The sequence below is a fragment of the Astatotilapia calliptera genome, chromosome 8 (assembly GCF_964374335.1).
Source record: "Astatotilapia calliptera chromosome 8, fAstCal68.1, whole genome shotgun sequence".
Classification (NCBI taxonomy): domain Eukaryota; kingdom Metazoa; phylum Chordata; class Actinopteri; order Cichliformes; family Cichlidae; genus Astatotilapia; species Astatotilapia calliptera.
In genome coordinates, this window is record NC_137429.1 from 5430466 (window position 1) to 5443520 (window position 13055).

At 41.7% G+C, this 13055-nt stretch overlaps 1 protein-coding gene across 2 annotated transcripts in view; it reads left to right on the forward strand.

Annotated features, from left to right (window-relative positions):
- LOC113028093 (vesicle-fusing ATPase-like) overlaps positions 1-12036 on the forward strand; it is a 31245-nt gene extending 19209 nt beyond the window's left edge. For both annotated transcript variants that reach the window (XM_026178082.2, XM_080305338.1), the window contains 9 exons: positions 1038-1194; positions 1313-1446; positions 1616-1682; positions 1808-1887; positions 4381-4515; positions 4743-4856; positions 9081-9136; positions 9349-9421; positions 11423-12036. In XM_026178082.2, the coding sequence (XP_026033867.2) occupies positions 1038-1194; positions 1313-1446; positions 1616-1682; positions 1808-1887; positions 4381-4515; positions 4743-4856; positions 9081-9136; positions 9349-9379 (774 nt within the window). In that variant the 3' untranslated portion in view covers positions 9380-9421; positions 11423-12036. The remainder of the gene's footprint in view (positions 1-1037; positions 1195-1312; positions 1447-1615; positions 1683-1807; positions 1888-4380; positions 4516-4742; positions 4857-9080; positions 9137-9348; positions 9422-11422) is intronic.
- The last annotated feature ends 1019 nt before the right edge of the window (positions 12037-13055 follow it).

The window sequence follows — 13055 nt, forward strand, 5'->3', positions numbered from 1 at the left end:
CCTTTTCGTTATTCCGTAACATGATCCGTGAAACATCCTGAAATATTTGAGAGAAATGTTGTTTCTAAAATATAAAGGAAAACCTGAGTTTTGGATAAGTTTGTCGGTTTGTCTTATCGTACGTCATTCACCATCACGTTTTAATCTAACGCCCACCACAGACAAGAAGACTAATAAACGTCAAAATCGGGCGCACTCTGACATCAAAATCCATGCATGATAAGTCCGAGTTTTAATCACAGACTTTGAGATTTTGCAGTCCAGTCATGCTGCTGGTGGATCTTTGCAAAGAGAAAAACTTTGAATGATGGTGCAGAAACAGAAGCTGCATGTGACCTGCTTGAGAAAACTGAGTGCTCCTGTTGGTTGTTAATAATATTTATGTGATCGAACACTATTTGCATGAGTCGAGATTTTTAAAAAAAGAAAGAAGCTAGGCTAGGATTTAGCTTGTTTGTTTTTATCAGGCTCACTTGAGACACTTAGAGTTTAAAACCACCTTACGCTAAACGATCAGTTGTGCCACAACCTTTGCAAAAGTGTTTTGACTTGCAACACTTAAATCTCTTGAAATTTAGTGGCAGGCTGGAATCTTTGAAAGATGCCTTTTCTCCTCATTAGACTGTAACTAAAACCTGTGATGACAGTATTATGAAGTCGAGCTGATGTCACTAGTCTAAGTTTTGCATATAAATATAAACATTTTTTTCCACTCTGGGCATGAGTTTTGTTTTTGACAGGCTTCAGGGGCCTCTCAACACTATTTTACACCTGAATTGAACCTGTTCACCTGCTAAATGTTATAAGAAGCAGTCCAGGTATAAGCAAGAATTATATCCACAATACTTGTAAATTATATTTATTTGTGATTAAACTTCACTGGATTCAGATGAAGCACTTGTGCAGGTTATACAAGACTACAACACAGAGGAAATATCTTTTTTATAACTAATATTTCCATTCTCGGTTGAGCTCATGCAGGCAAACAAAATTAGAGTCTCACTTTCTGTTTTCCTCTCCTTGTACCACTTCTTCAGGCATTTGGAACCAACCAGGAGGACTACGCCAGCTACATCATGAACGGCATAATCCGGTGGGGTGACCCAGTGTCAGCAGCCCTGGAGGACGGGGAGCTGCTGGTGCAGCAGACAAAGAACAGTGACCGCACGCCACTAGTCTCTGTGCTGCTGGAAGGTAACTCTCACACGTGTCATGCAACCCAAACACATATAGCAAATAAAATAAGGTGAGGACAGCGGCCTGCTTTACTAACAATTAAAATGGTTGATCAGTGATTTCTTTTCACCGCCAGGCCCACCTAACAGCGGCAAAACGGCACTGGCGGCTAAGATTTCTGAGGATTCCCAGTTTCCATTCATCAAGATCTGTTCTCCGGACAAGATGATCGGACACTCTGAGATCGCCAAATGCCAGGCCATCAAAAAGGTAACAGATTTCATAATGCAGATACAGTGCATATAAATACCGGATGTTTGGGTTAAGATGCTAGTGTAGTAATGTCATTTTTAAAATACTAGTAGTTATTTTTAGTGTTTTCTGGTGTGTTTTTTCTCTGATGGCGATCAGGTTGTACCTTTTTGTTTCCCTTTGGCAGATATTTGAAGATGCTTACAAATCCCAGCTGAGCTGTGTGGTTGTGGACGACATCGAGCGCTTGTTGGGTAAGACGAGAGAGCCCAAAATATTTTGCGGTCTTCTACTCAGTTGCCTTCTGAAGTTACTTTTTATTTGAATCAGACTTGATGAGACCGAGGAAATGAAATAATAAAATTATGTTTGTCGTCAGATTACGTTCCTATTGGCCCTCGTTTCTCCAACATGGTGCTACAGGCTCTGCTGGTGCTGCTGAAGAAACCACCTCCAAAGGTAACCAGGGTTTATTTCTTGCTCACTGTCAGTGTTGCTAGTCCTGAGGTGGCAGAAAGAGGGCAGCAGATCTTATGGATGCCAACATAAAGTCTTGCGAGGAATTGTTAGAGGTCTTTGCCTGCAACTGGCATGTGTGAACGCCTGTGTGTGAGTGTATGGTTATTAGCAAGTGTTTTGGTCCAGGCCTGTTGTGCTCGGAGTGAATGGTGGTGGTGGAGACCCATTTCTCATAGTTTCTTTAGTTGTAGTTTTTGTGTGTCTGTTGTTGATGGGTTTGTGAATGAGGGTATAGCTCACTATATGGCTGCATGTGCATGAGAAGTGGCGCGGGGCCTGGTGTTGAATGCCTGGCTGCAGTGCTCCTCTGGGGTTGTAAAGCGCTGGGCCCAGCGGGGTGCCTGGGGCCGGGGGAGGCCAGGGGGACACGGAGGAGAATGAGCTCTGTGAGAGAGCCAGGACCTGGCAGCACTGCCGCCTGTGTGGCACCTCATCTGCATGCAGCATCACAACCCCCCACGCCATGGGGGGGCAGGCGGCAGCCATAATCCCCCTGTCTGCTCGCCACTCCTCTGCCTCTCCTCCTTGGTCTTCTTCTGGTCGTTCTCCAACTCGTCGGCTTAGTGCAGCGACATTTCTTTTGCTTCCCCTCTTTCTTCCCCGCTCATGTTTGTCTTCTCTACTGTTGCCCTCTGCTCCATTATGCTGCATTATGCTGTCTTTTTTTCTTCTTTCTATTGTTTTCTATTTTTTTTAACTCCTGTTGTGACTTAGAGCCCCTGCTCAATGTCGGCCTTCACCTGGGCAGCCAGAAATCTCCAGAATATGACGAAATCAGTCGCCCTGTATTCCAATAACCAATAAGAGCTTTGGCATCAAAGACTGCCTTCATCAAAATTTGGATAACATGAGAACTTAATTACAAAATGTTCACAATTCGACACTTCTGATTGGCTTTTTTGTAGTCGCGGGCAATGAGAACATAACCCGGTGTGATACAGAAAGTGCTGATGTTGCAGCGTAAGCCATTAAAGGAGCAGAGTAGAAGCTTCTGACACAACTTCCCCACCGTCCTAAAAATGCATACAAACAACATGTTTAATAGGGTGGATATGAGTGAGAAAACAAAATGCAAAACAACCTTAATTTTAATTTTTACACATATCTGTGATTAAACCAGCTTCTCATGGACTACATTTAATAACTGTTGTTTAGCTAATAATAAAATTACTGTTGTCTAAGCAGGTGCAGCTTGTTTTTACAGGCCTGTGGTCTCTCAGCATCAGATACATCACATACCAATGAAACATGTCAATAAAAATAATACAAATGAGATAAAATGAAGATTTTCACCTTCATATCTGTCAAGCAGTGAAGTTGTTATATATGCTGCTTGTGTTGCTAGAACTTTGACTTTATCAAAGACTGTATTCTGAGGAAGTTAACACGGCTGTAGAAGCAGGGTTGGCATTGTGATTGCGTGTATAGACCAGGTGTATGTTACATGCATCAGCTGACTTGCCTTAAAGCTGTAAAACTATACAAATGATGGACAGGTTGTTGGTCAGAGAAAAAAAAATGCTGGAACTGGGGTGGCCAAAATGTTCGTTATTATAAGGCTTCATAATATGGCTCAAAGACCATAGGTGACACATAGGTGTGCCCAGTTTTTGTATAGTCTGGCTGAGTTCTAGATAAGAATCAGAATCAGAATGGGGTTTATTGCCAAATGTTGAGCAGGTTTACAACATTAGGAAATTGCTGCGGTGCTTCAGTGCAAACATAGTGTCATAAATAGCACTTAAATAGACATGGAAAAAAATAAAAGTAGGGATAAGAATTAAAAGTGCTACGTGGAAAGATATGTGCATGAGATATACATGAGATATATACATGAGAATAAGAATTAAGAGTGCTACGTTGAAAGATATATACATGAGTGCAGGTGGTGATCAGTGCCAAACATGGAATGATGCAGTGACACAGCGTAGGGTCATGTGTTAGTGGCGGGTACAGTCATATGGTTATTGTTCATGTGTCCAACAGCAGAGGGGAAGAAACTGTTCTTATGGCGAGAGGTTCTGGTGCGAATGGACCGGAGCCTCCTGCCTGAGGGGAGCAGGTCAAACAGACTGTGTCCAGGGTGAGAAGGGTCAGCTGAGATCCGAGCTGCACGCCGCAGTGTCCTGGAGGTGTACAGGTCCTGCAGAGATGGGAGTCTGCAGCCAATCACCTTCTCAGCAGAGCGCACAACACGCTGCAGTCTCTGTTTAAGTGTTGAAACCATCCAGGACACGCAATCATGATGCTTGAACCTCTGTTAGAGCCATCACACACTTTCATCTGGACTGCTCCTGTGCTTTTCCTGTACATTATCAAATGGTTATACATCATTGGTCTCTCTTTTTCCTATGACCAATAGGAGGAGACCAGCTGATGAATGTGAGGGAACGATTAAAGATCCAGACAAAATGACATCTGCTTCTCTTTCAGGGTCGTAAGCTGCTCATCATTGGCACCACAAGTCGTAAAGACGTCCTTCAGGAAATGGAGATGTTGGATGCTTTCAGCACCACCATCCACATTCCCAACATCTCAAAATTAGAGCAGCTGATGGAGGCCTTTGAGGTAAACTACACAACTATGAAACTACAAATTTCTAATGTCTGTTTCTAAGAATTGCATCTATGATGCAAGATGCTTTTCTTCTGTGAATTTCTTCTTACCATTAGACTTGACGACATTGTTTTTGCTTACTTTTTTATTAGAATTCCTGAATGCAAAAAATGAATGACAGAATTTAAGTGTTTCTCTCTCGCACTGATCGTTCCTGTGTCTCTTTCTGCTTTACACAGCTGCTGGGCAGTTTCAATGAGAAAGAACGGGCCATGATAGCTAAAGCTGTACAGGGCCAACGCTTGGGGATCGGCATTAAAAAGTTGCTGATGCTGATTGAAATGGCGGCACAGGTGAGAAACTATTATGGTCTTTATTTTGACTTTTTTCAACAGTTTAGTTAGTTTTATGTTGTAGTTAGTATGAATTTTGCGGTAATGCAAGTTTTTTTGTCTTCTTTTTAAAAAAAATATAATATTTGTGGGTTTATGTAAAGTGGATGGTTTGACACTGGGGGCACACTTTCACGACTCCTATAATTAATGATCACCATTGGTACACAGCAAACAATACAGCTTTTAAACATCAGCCTGTGATGACCCATTGTGTGTAGTTTCGTACTTTGGGTTTGCGTTTAAATTTGCATTGTCAGATGTGCTTTCGTTCCCTTTTCCAAAAATAAGCACATCTTTGCTTTAAATCTATTCCAAAAGAGATTATTTTAAGTAGGTTGGTAAAATTGCATCACAAAAAGATGGGTTTTTGGCAGCTTTTTAAAAAAGATCATTAGATTCTGAAGCCGCTGTAGCAAAATCTCGGTCTCGGTTTCAGCCTTGCATGCACAGCAAGCAGGCCTTGATCACATGACATCAGGCACCTGCTGGGGCTATATGGATGCATAAGTGCACTCTACTCTACTCTTTATGTTGGTGCTTGTCCATGCAAAATTCTAAAAGTCAAATCCAGAATCTTAAAGTCAGAAGTTAATGGGCAGTGACATGATAATATTTAGAAGACTTAGTCAGAAGCCTCGCAGCGGCTTTTATTGAATAGGCTGCAAACGTTCCAAGGAAGCTTTGTTAAGACAAGTAAACTGTGAATTACAATTATCCAGAAGTGATGAAATAAATGCATTAATCACATTTTCCATCATGACACAGTGGAAACTGGCAATATTTCTTAAGCGATAAAAGCGAAAGCGAGATTTAACATGACCGTCCAAAGTGAAAGCTGAGTCAAAAATTATCCAAAGGTTGCTGATAGAAGATTTAGGAAATGTGGCAAGGGGACTTTCCATTACCTCAGGCACAAATCTGTCAGGGGCACATCAGAAAATAGTTAGCCTCCAACTTTTAACAGAGTCTAAGCACCTCTGAGAAATCTGTAACTTACAAACGTCTTGTGGTTTAAAAGAGAGATACAACTGAGTGTCATCTGCATAGCAATGATAATGAGTGCTCAAAATGTGCAGAAGGAGCAGATCTAACAGAAATATATCAGCGATCTCATATATCTCATAGACAAACCCAAACATCTTCTATGACTAGTTTTCAGTTCAGTACCGAACACAAATTAACTCATGTATCCTCAACCCAAGAGAAAAAACACGAAACCAAATGGTGTGTGCACAACGTTGTTATGAGTACCGCGATTGACGGGGTGATGTTGACCGAGGCTGGGCTGTGGCATTCTGCACGTTGCCATATGTATCTGAGCCTCTCCTGCAGCTTTGCATGAGAGCGCCGCCTCAGATGTGATTGTTCTTGGTGGAAATCGGATCGGACAGAGGTAACAAGATGAAGTGCTCCAACCCGTACTTGTGCCATTCTTGTGACAGCACCCTTCCCTGCAGCTGTTTCAGCAGGACAATGCCAAACCCTGCACTGCCAGAGTAGCGCAGGCTTTTCTGGATATCAAAACCCTGGAACACGATGTGCATCGACCCAGCGTGTTGCAGGCTCCACTCCTAGTTGAGCATAGCTGCAGACTATGCTCATCAAGGAATGGAAAACAGTTCCTCAAACAACACATCTGGACTGCTTGGATGTCATACCTTGTATTAAATGTCTTATATAAGCAACTATTATGTTGTTTGTCTAAAAATCTATTTAAAATGTGAACTTATGTTTCTTTGTTGACTATTTTTGGACATTTCTTATGCTGTTGCAGCTCCATGTGTACTAGTTGTGTTAGACAACAGAAAGGTCAAGTTATTTTGGGGGTACGAAACTTGTGAAGCACAAGAAAACAGTCTTTTCAATAACTCACTCATCACCTCCCATTTTATTCAAAACACAGATTTCATACTGGCACAGGCTTTGCGTTATTATTATTTTTTTCTCTCAGTGTGGTCTGAGCTTGAGCAGGCCGTCCCTCCTCTTCTTCGACATCTGGCCGGCATTCTCGACAGTCAACAGGATCCGTCTGTCAGGCACAAAAAACTGTCATCTATTAGCTGTAGTGAAAAACTGTGTGGCTTTGCTGATGATTTGTTGAGGAGAGGGATCCAGTACATTTCTAGTTCACAAACCATTCTCTCCAATACATTCATAGTTGTGAAACCGTGCTCTGCACAGCTTTCCAAGTTATATTCACGTGTTGCTAATAAGATACTCATCAGAAAAGTCTTAGGCTATTCGTGGTCTGGTTTTACCTACGATTTAAGCAAAGATCAGCCACTGAAGGGGGCAAATGTGAGGGGTAGGTTTAAAAAAATAAATAAATCAAGGAGACATGTACAAAAATGAAAACATAGACCACCAAGTCATAGCAGATTTTTGGTCTCCTTTCAACCCACCCGTTATGTAGAGGGATGCAGTGGGTACAGAGTCTTCTCACCTTCCTTACTTTGCCTAAAGGGATTTGTGGCTTGGCCTCCAAGTTTTGTTTTTGTGCATTTTTCTGTACAGTAGCAAGCGGTGTAGTTCTTTTCTGCCCTGTTCCCCTAAATGATTTACTTGGAAAGCCTGTAGGGACATTGATCCTGTCAGGACACAAGCATAATCAACCTGATTGATCATAAATCGTTTACTGATCGGTACTTGGACTGGTGGAGGCTTTAAAGAGGACTTTTGTTTTGGGGTTTTTTTCCCCATTACAGACAAAATATATGATTTTACAGCAGTAAGAGTGAGTACAAGTAATCCCTGTGAGCCAAAAGCTTTAAACTGCTCTAAATGTGCGGTTTTCAGCGGTTCCATTTTCCTGCTCTTTGCCTTGTATGAGCTTTATTTGTGAGCATAGAAGCCCCACCCACCTGCCTTTTAAGCCTTTTGTTTACAAAAGGCAGCCAATCAGGAAAAAATGAGGATGCTTAAATGAAAGGGTGACAGAGATAAACCGCTGCACGGCAGCTCAGTAGTTTTGAGTTATGCAAAACTGCTTGAGCCCTTTTCTATAAATATGCAGCTCAAAATGAATAAAATTAGTCCCGGTTAGTTTTTTAAATGAATTTGTTCCAAATAAGTAATAGTAATACGTTTGTTTAAAATTAAAAGATGTCATCCTTTAACTGTTTACCTCCACTGAAATAGACAAACAGTATCGAATTAGTCACTGTAGTAACCTGTGACATCATGTCCAGCTGTGGTGATTTTATTTTGTGAAAACAAAACCGAGAAGGAAAAATAAAATGTAACAGGTAGAACAATTAGAAACAGGAACTAAATATCCTGTTACTCGATTTGCCAAAATGATGATTTGTGTGTCCTAAATCTTTACTCCTGTGACCTGTGAGGAGATCACAGAACCAAGCAGGATTTAATTAAGTCGCTGTCGTACGTCACAACAGGAAATCTACGTTCCAGTGATCATCTCGTTCTTTGCTTCTCTCATTTTTTCCCTTGTTTCTTACAAATTTCTCAGATATTTCTAAACTCCTGAAGTAAAGTTTTAAAACTTGAAATGTTTCACTCCAGCTAATCGATGTCTGCTGCTCAAAGCCACGATGAATTTTCTTCGTCCATCTCAAAACCTCATATTTCAAGTAATATTTGTTTACCAAACCGATGACGGACATCCCACCAGCAGCATCAGACAAACCCAAATCACACCATTAGCTCCTTTCTTCTCCCGACTGTGTCTCTGTTATGTTGCCTATGTGTGCAGCCTGTTTGTTGGGGCTGTGTAATTGCTGTGGTATGCTCCAATGCTATGCTCAGTGCCCCCCCCCCCTCACACACACACCCCATTCTGAGCTTGAAGAAGTATGAACCTGTGTTTGCCGGGACATGCTGCAAACAGCCGCACTCACGTACACATTTGCGGTCTTTATCTTTTTTCCTCTCATTCCAACGTTTCCGACTGCTCTCATGTCTTAACTCTGGTTGCTACAGGCGATTCCAGACATACTGTAAGTTATTGCATAGGTTCCCATTAATTTTGCTTCCTTTTCCCTCCCCTTCTCTTCAATCCAAACTGAAACATGAACTCCAGGACCCGCCGCCGTTGATAGCATGCCGCTGTGATGTTTAACACCTGAAGAAACCCGTGCATGTTCACAAAGAACCTGCTAATAAAATATATAGTTATTTTATCGTATGACTGTTAGCACTAAGCATGCATATCTGTCTTTTCAGATGGATCCTGACTACAGAGTTAGGAAGTTCGTGAGTCTGCTGCAGGAAGAAGGAGCGTAAGTATTCCTTTCCTGTTTCTAACCACATCACCAGAGCAGGATTGACATTGAACACTCACACCGCACACACGTCTGTCACTTTCACCAGCTGTCAGTTACAAATGTAGCAGAAAGGAAAAAGTTAGTCAGAAGCACAAAGTGTTTACATTTTAATCATCGTACCAAGTGTGATTTATAATACACATTTTGTCCTTTTTCTCCCTCTACAGACTGGTTTCTGATAAGTTTGTGGCAATCTAGACTCAGTGGAGCCACGCGGTGAAATAGAGGCGTCCTTCAACGGTGAGGCCGCTTTAAGCTGAAACGTTAAATTTTTTAACTCATCATATCCTGTCGAGGGTTGAGGAGAGCTGATGTGAAAGTCTGTGATTCCACTCTTTGAAGAGTCACAGTCAAAGTTTCGAAATAACGTTATGCGAGTCCAGTCAAGCAGATGTAACCACAGAATAACGGAGGATGTCGTTAAAATGCGCTGACTCAAAACTGAATTACCAAACTTACCTTTGACTAAGTAGTTTTACAGCTAATCTGTGCGTGCGTGGAATCGGAAGCATCACACGAAACAATTGTCACAATAAAAACACTTCCACAGGGCACCAAACACTACTGTAAAAAACCCAACAAAGTGAATGATTCGGGTGTTTGAGGAGACACCTTTAGCAGGAACAGCTTGAAGTAACCATTTTCTATATAACTTTATCAGTCCTTCATATTATTGTGGAGGAATTTTGACTCCCTTTACAAAGTCACTTTAGTTCATTGAGGTTTGCGATCATTTTTTATGCACTGCTTTCTGAACTTTTTGAGGCCTGGACTGCAACACCTTGATTCTTTCGAACGATCCAGTCTTGGCCGAGCTTCAGCTGTTGGGTAGATGGCCTCACATGTTACTCTAGAACAGTGAGTAACAACAACCCCCGGGCTGGTCCGTGAGTCGTTTGGCACCGAGCCCCGAGAGTTGAGACTCGGGTGTGAAATTGATGGTTTTCAGGGGTTTTATCGTTATTTTTTAATCGTTTTTATCGTTATCTAAGTTTCCCTGGGTCTTTTTCCGTGTGTTATGAATAAATCTTCCTTTTTTTGGTACTGGTACTGGTTTTATTTGTTGTATTTATCAGCGAGACCTTAAAGGCCGGTCTGTGAAAATATTGTCGGACATAAACCGGTCCGTGGCACAAAAACGGTTGGGGATCGCTGACCTAGAATACTTTGGTATGCATTGGAGTTCATGACTACAAGGGCCCAGGTTTCGTGGCTGTAAAACATGCCATCACGGCGGTGTCGCCACGCGTGTAGCTGTGCTGCCATGTTCTTTATGTGGAGAGAACAGACATGTCTCCTGGCAATGCTTCCAAACGAGCCATACTTGTTCAGTCTTTTTAGAATTTTACTGTCATGAGCTTCAATATTTAATATGCTAACTGAGGCCTGTAGAGCATGAGAAGGAGCTCTTGGATCCACTCCTGGGAACACTGGCACCTATCTTGAATGCTTTCTACTTCTTTCTGAAATTGTTTAAAAATTAAACCCTTCCCAGATTGATGGGGAGCAACAATTGCTTCTTTAAGCTCATTGCTGATGTTTCCTTTGTGGCATTAACACACCTGAATGCTCCAGACCAGCAAACTGCCAAAACGTCTGCTTTTATTAAGGTCCTGAAACTTGGAATTAGTGAGGTTGTATTTACTCTGCATGCTGCTTCTGTGTTTTGACTTAATAAAAAAAAATGACATGCTGTTATATGTCATGTTTTGCTCTAAATCTCCAGCATTTTAAGACCTGTTAAGGACCAGATTATCGTTATTATGTCCTGAGACATAAAACCTTAGAATTTAAAGAGGGCGTGCTTTCTTTTTACCTTGACTATGCATGCTTGTAAAACTGTGACGTGCATTGGGTGTTGTTCAGTTCTGACAATGATTTTGCTCAGAATGTTGGCATCATAAAAGCTCTCTAGGTGAATGAATACAAAGTTATTATCATTCCATGTCTTTATCCGAATCATTACAAAAACGCAGGGCAAAGTTTAAGAAAGTTATGTGTCTAAGTTGCTAATCTTACCTTCTGAAATGAACCGCGGGAGGACGGTGCCCACGGTGATAAACAACAAGTCTTTCAACAAGTAGCGGGAGCTTTGCTTCTCATCTTGGCATCAGAGGCTTATGGTATAGCTGGTGCACAGCGTGCCTAAAAATAGGTCGACTAGACAGGCGCTCTCCTGTGGCAGCATGCCTCCTTTGCCCGCCTGCCTCATCTCACTTTTATTTCTCTCTCTTCACTCAGTTGCAGAGGATCAGAAGACTGATAAAGGATGGCAGGAGGAAGCAAACGAGATATAGATCCCATCTCTCTACATCCTTCTCATCCCTGAAGCTCTGCGTGCTTCTCTGAGCTGCAGACACCAAGCAGGCAGTCTCCTCCTCTGCAGCATTATGTGATAATATAAAATAAGAGATATGCGCAGTGCTTGTTGTATCTGGGTGTCTGCTTGTGCTGCAATCTCTTTGTGATGCCTCTAGCACTCCATTGGGATTTTATATATATGTATACAAAAAGAGTCGGGGCAAAGTACATGTGCACAAACACTAATTATGATAATGTTTGTTTATATAGACTTTATTTGTAGGAAGAGATCATTCCATGACTTCTTTTCTTATGTTGCACATTTCCTTGCCTCTGATCTTTTTAGTGTATGAATAAAATAATATTACTAACAAAAACATTGTAGTATCTGTAGTTAATGTTGTTTTTAAAGGGACGTTACAAAGGAACTTGTGCTGTGTGTTCCATTATTATAATGTAGGTTTTCAGTTGCTGTTTAGTTCAGACACTGTTTTCTACAGTAGCATGTAAAAAGTTCCTGCTCCCAAGAAAAATAAAAAAAGTTAACTATTAAATGTTCTCATGGCTGTTGAAATCATAAGAATGTCATAACTATCACTTAGTGTAATTACCTCCTGATTATGAAATATTTGAGAAGAGATGAACCCATTCACACATTTGAGGTTAACCTCCACAGCTTCTGGGTTGAGCAATGATTGTAGAGCCTGGCAAGAAAACACTCAGCCATTTATGGAGGAGCTACTGCTGCATGTGTGCACGTTTCTTGATGCAGTTCTCCAGGATTGTAGTAAAAAGTAGCAAAATGTTGCTTGAGATATTAGTAGAAAATCAAAATGATGTCGCTGTATCATTTTTTTTTCCTTTTTTGTATTTTCTGCAAGTGAGATTAAATTTGAGCTAAAACTTGTGAATTATGGGAAGCTGAATTCATGCACATACATGTTTTTCTTTATAAAGAGATCACCTCATCCTAAGTAGTAGCCAGTGTATTATCAAGAACTCCGGGAGATCACTGGATTAGGCAGGTGCCATGGTAAATGGCCTGTATTTATATAGCGCTTTACTAGTCCCTAAGGACCCCAAAGCGCTTTACATATCCAGTCATCCACCCATTCACACACACATTCACACACTGGCGATGGCAAGCTACATTGTAGCCACAGCCACCCTGGGGCGCACTGACAGAGGCGAGGCTGCCGGACACTGGCGCCACCGGGCCCTCTGACCACCACCAGTAGGCAACGGGTGAAGTGTCTTGCCCAAGGACACAACGACCAAGACTGTCCAAGCCGGGGCTCGAACCGGCAACCTTCCGATTACAAGGCGAACTCCCAACTCTTGAGCCACGAATGATAGTTCATTTGCTCGTTCTAACTGGATCAACAGCAGTAGTTTTTAAGAATCCTTTGAGACTCTTTTCAGCTTTAGATTCATATACATTTCATGCAGTATGTGGGTTTGAATCAGAATAACCTACCTACTTCCACAGAATGGCTCATGCATGTGTTTCTCAGATATCTCTGGAGCTGAAAAAATGACACGTGCATGGAAGTGTCTGCAGTTCACTGAATGA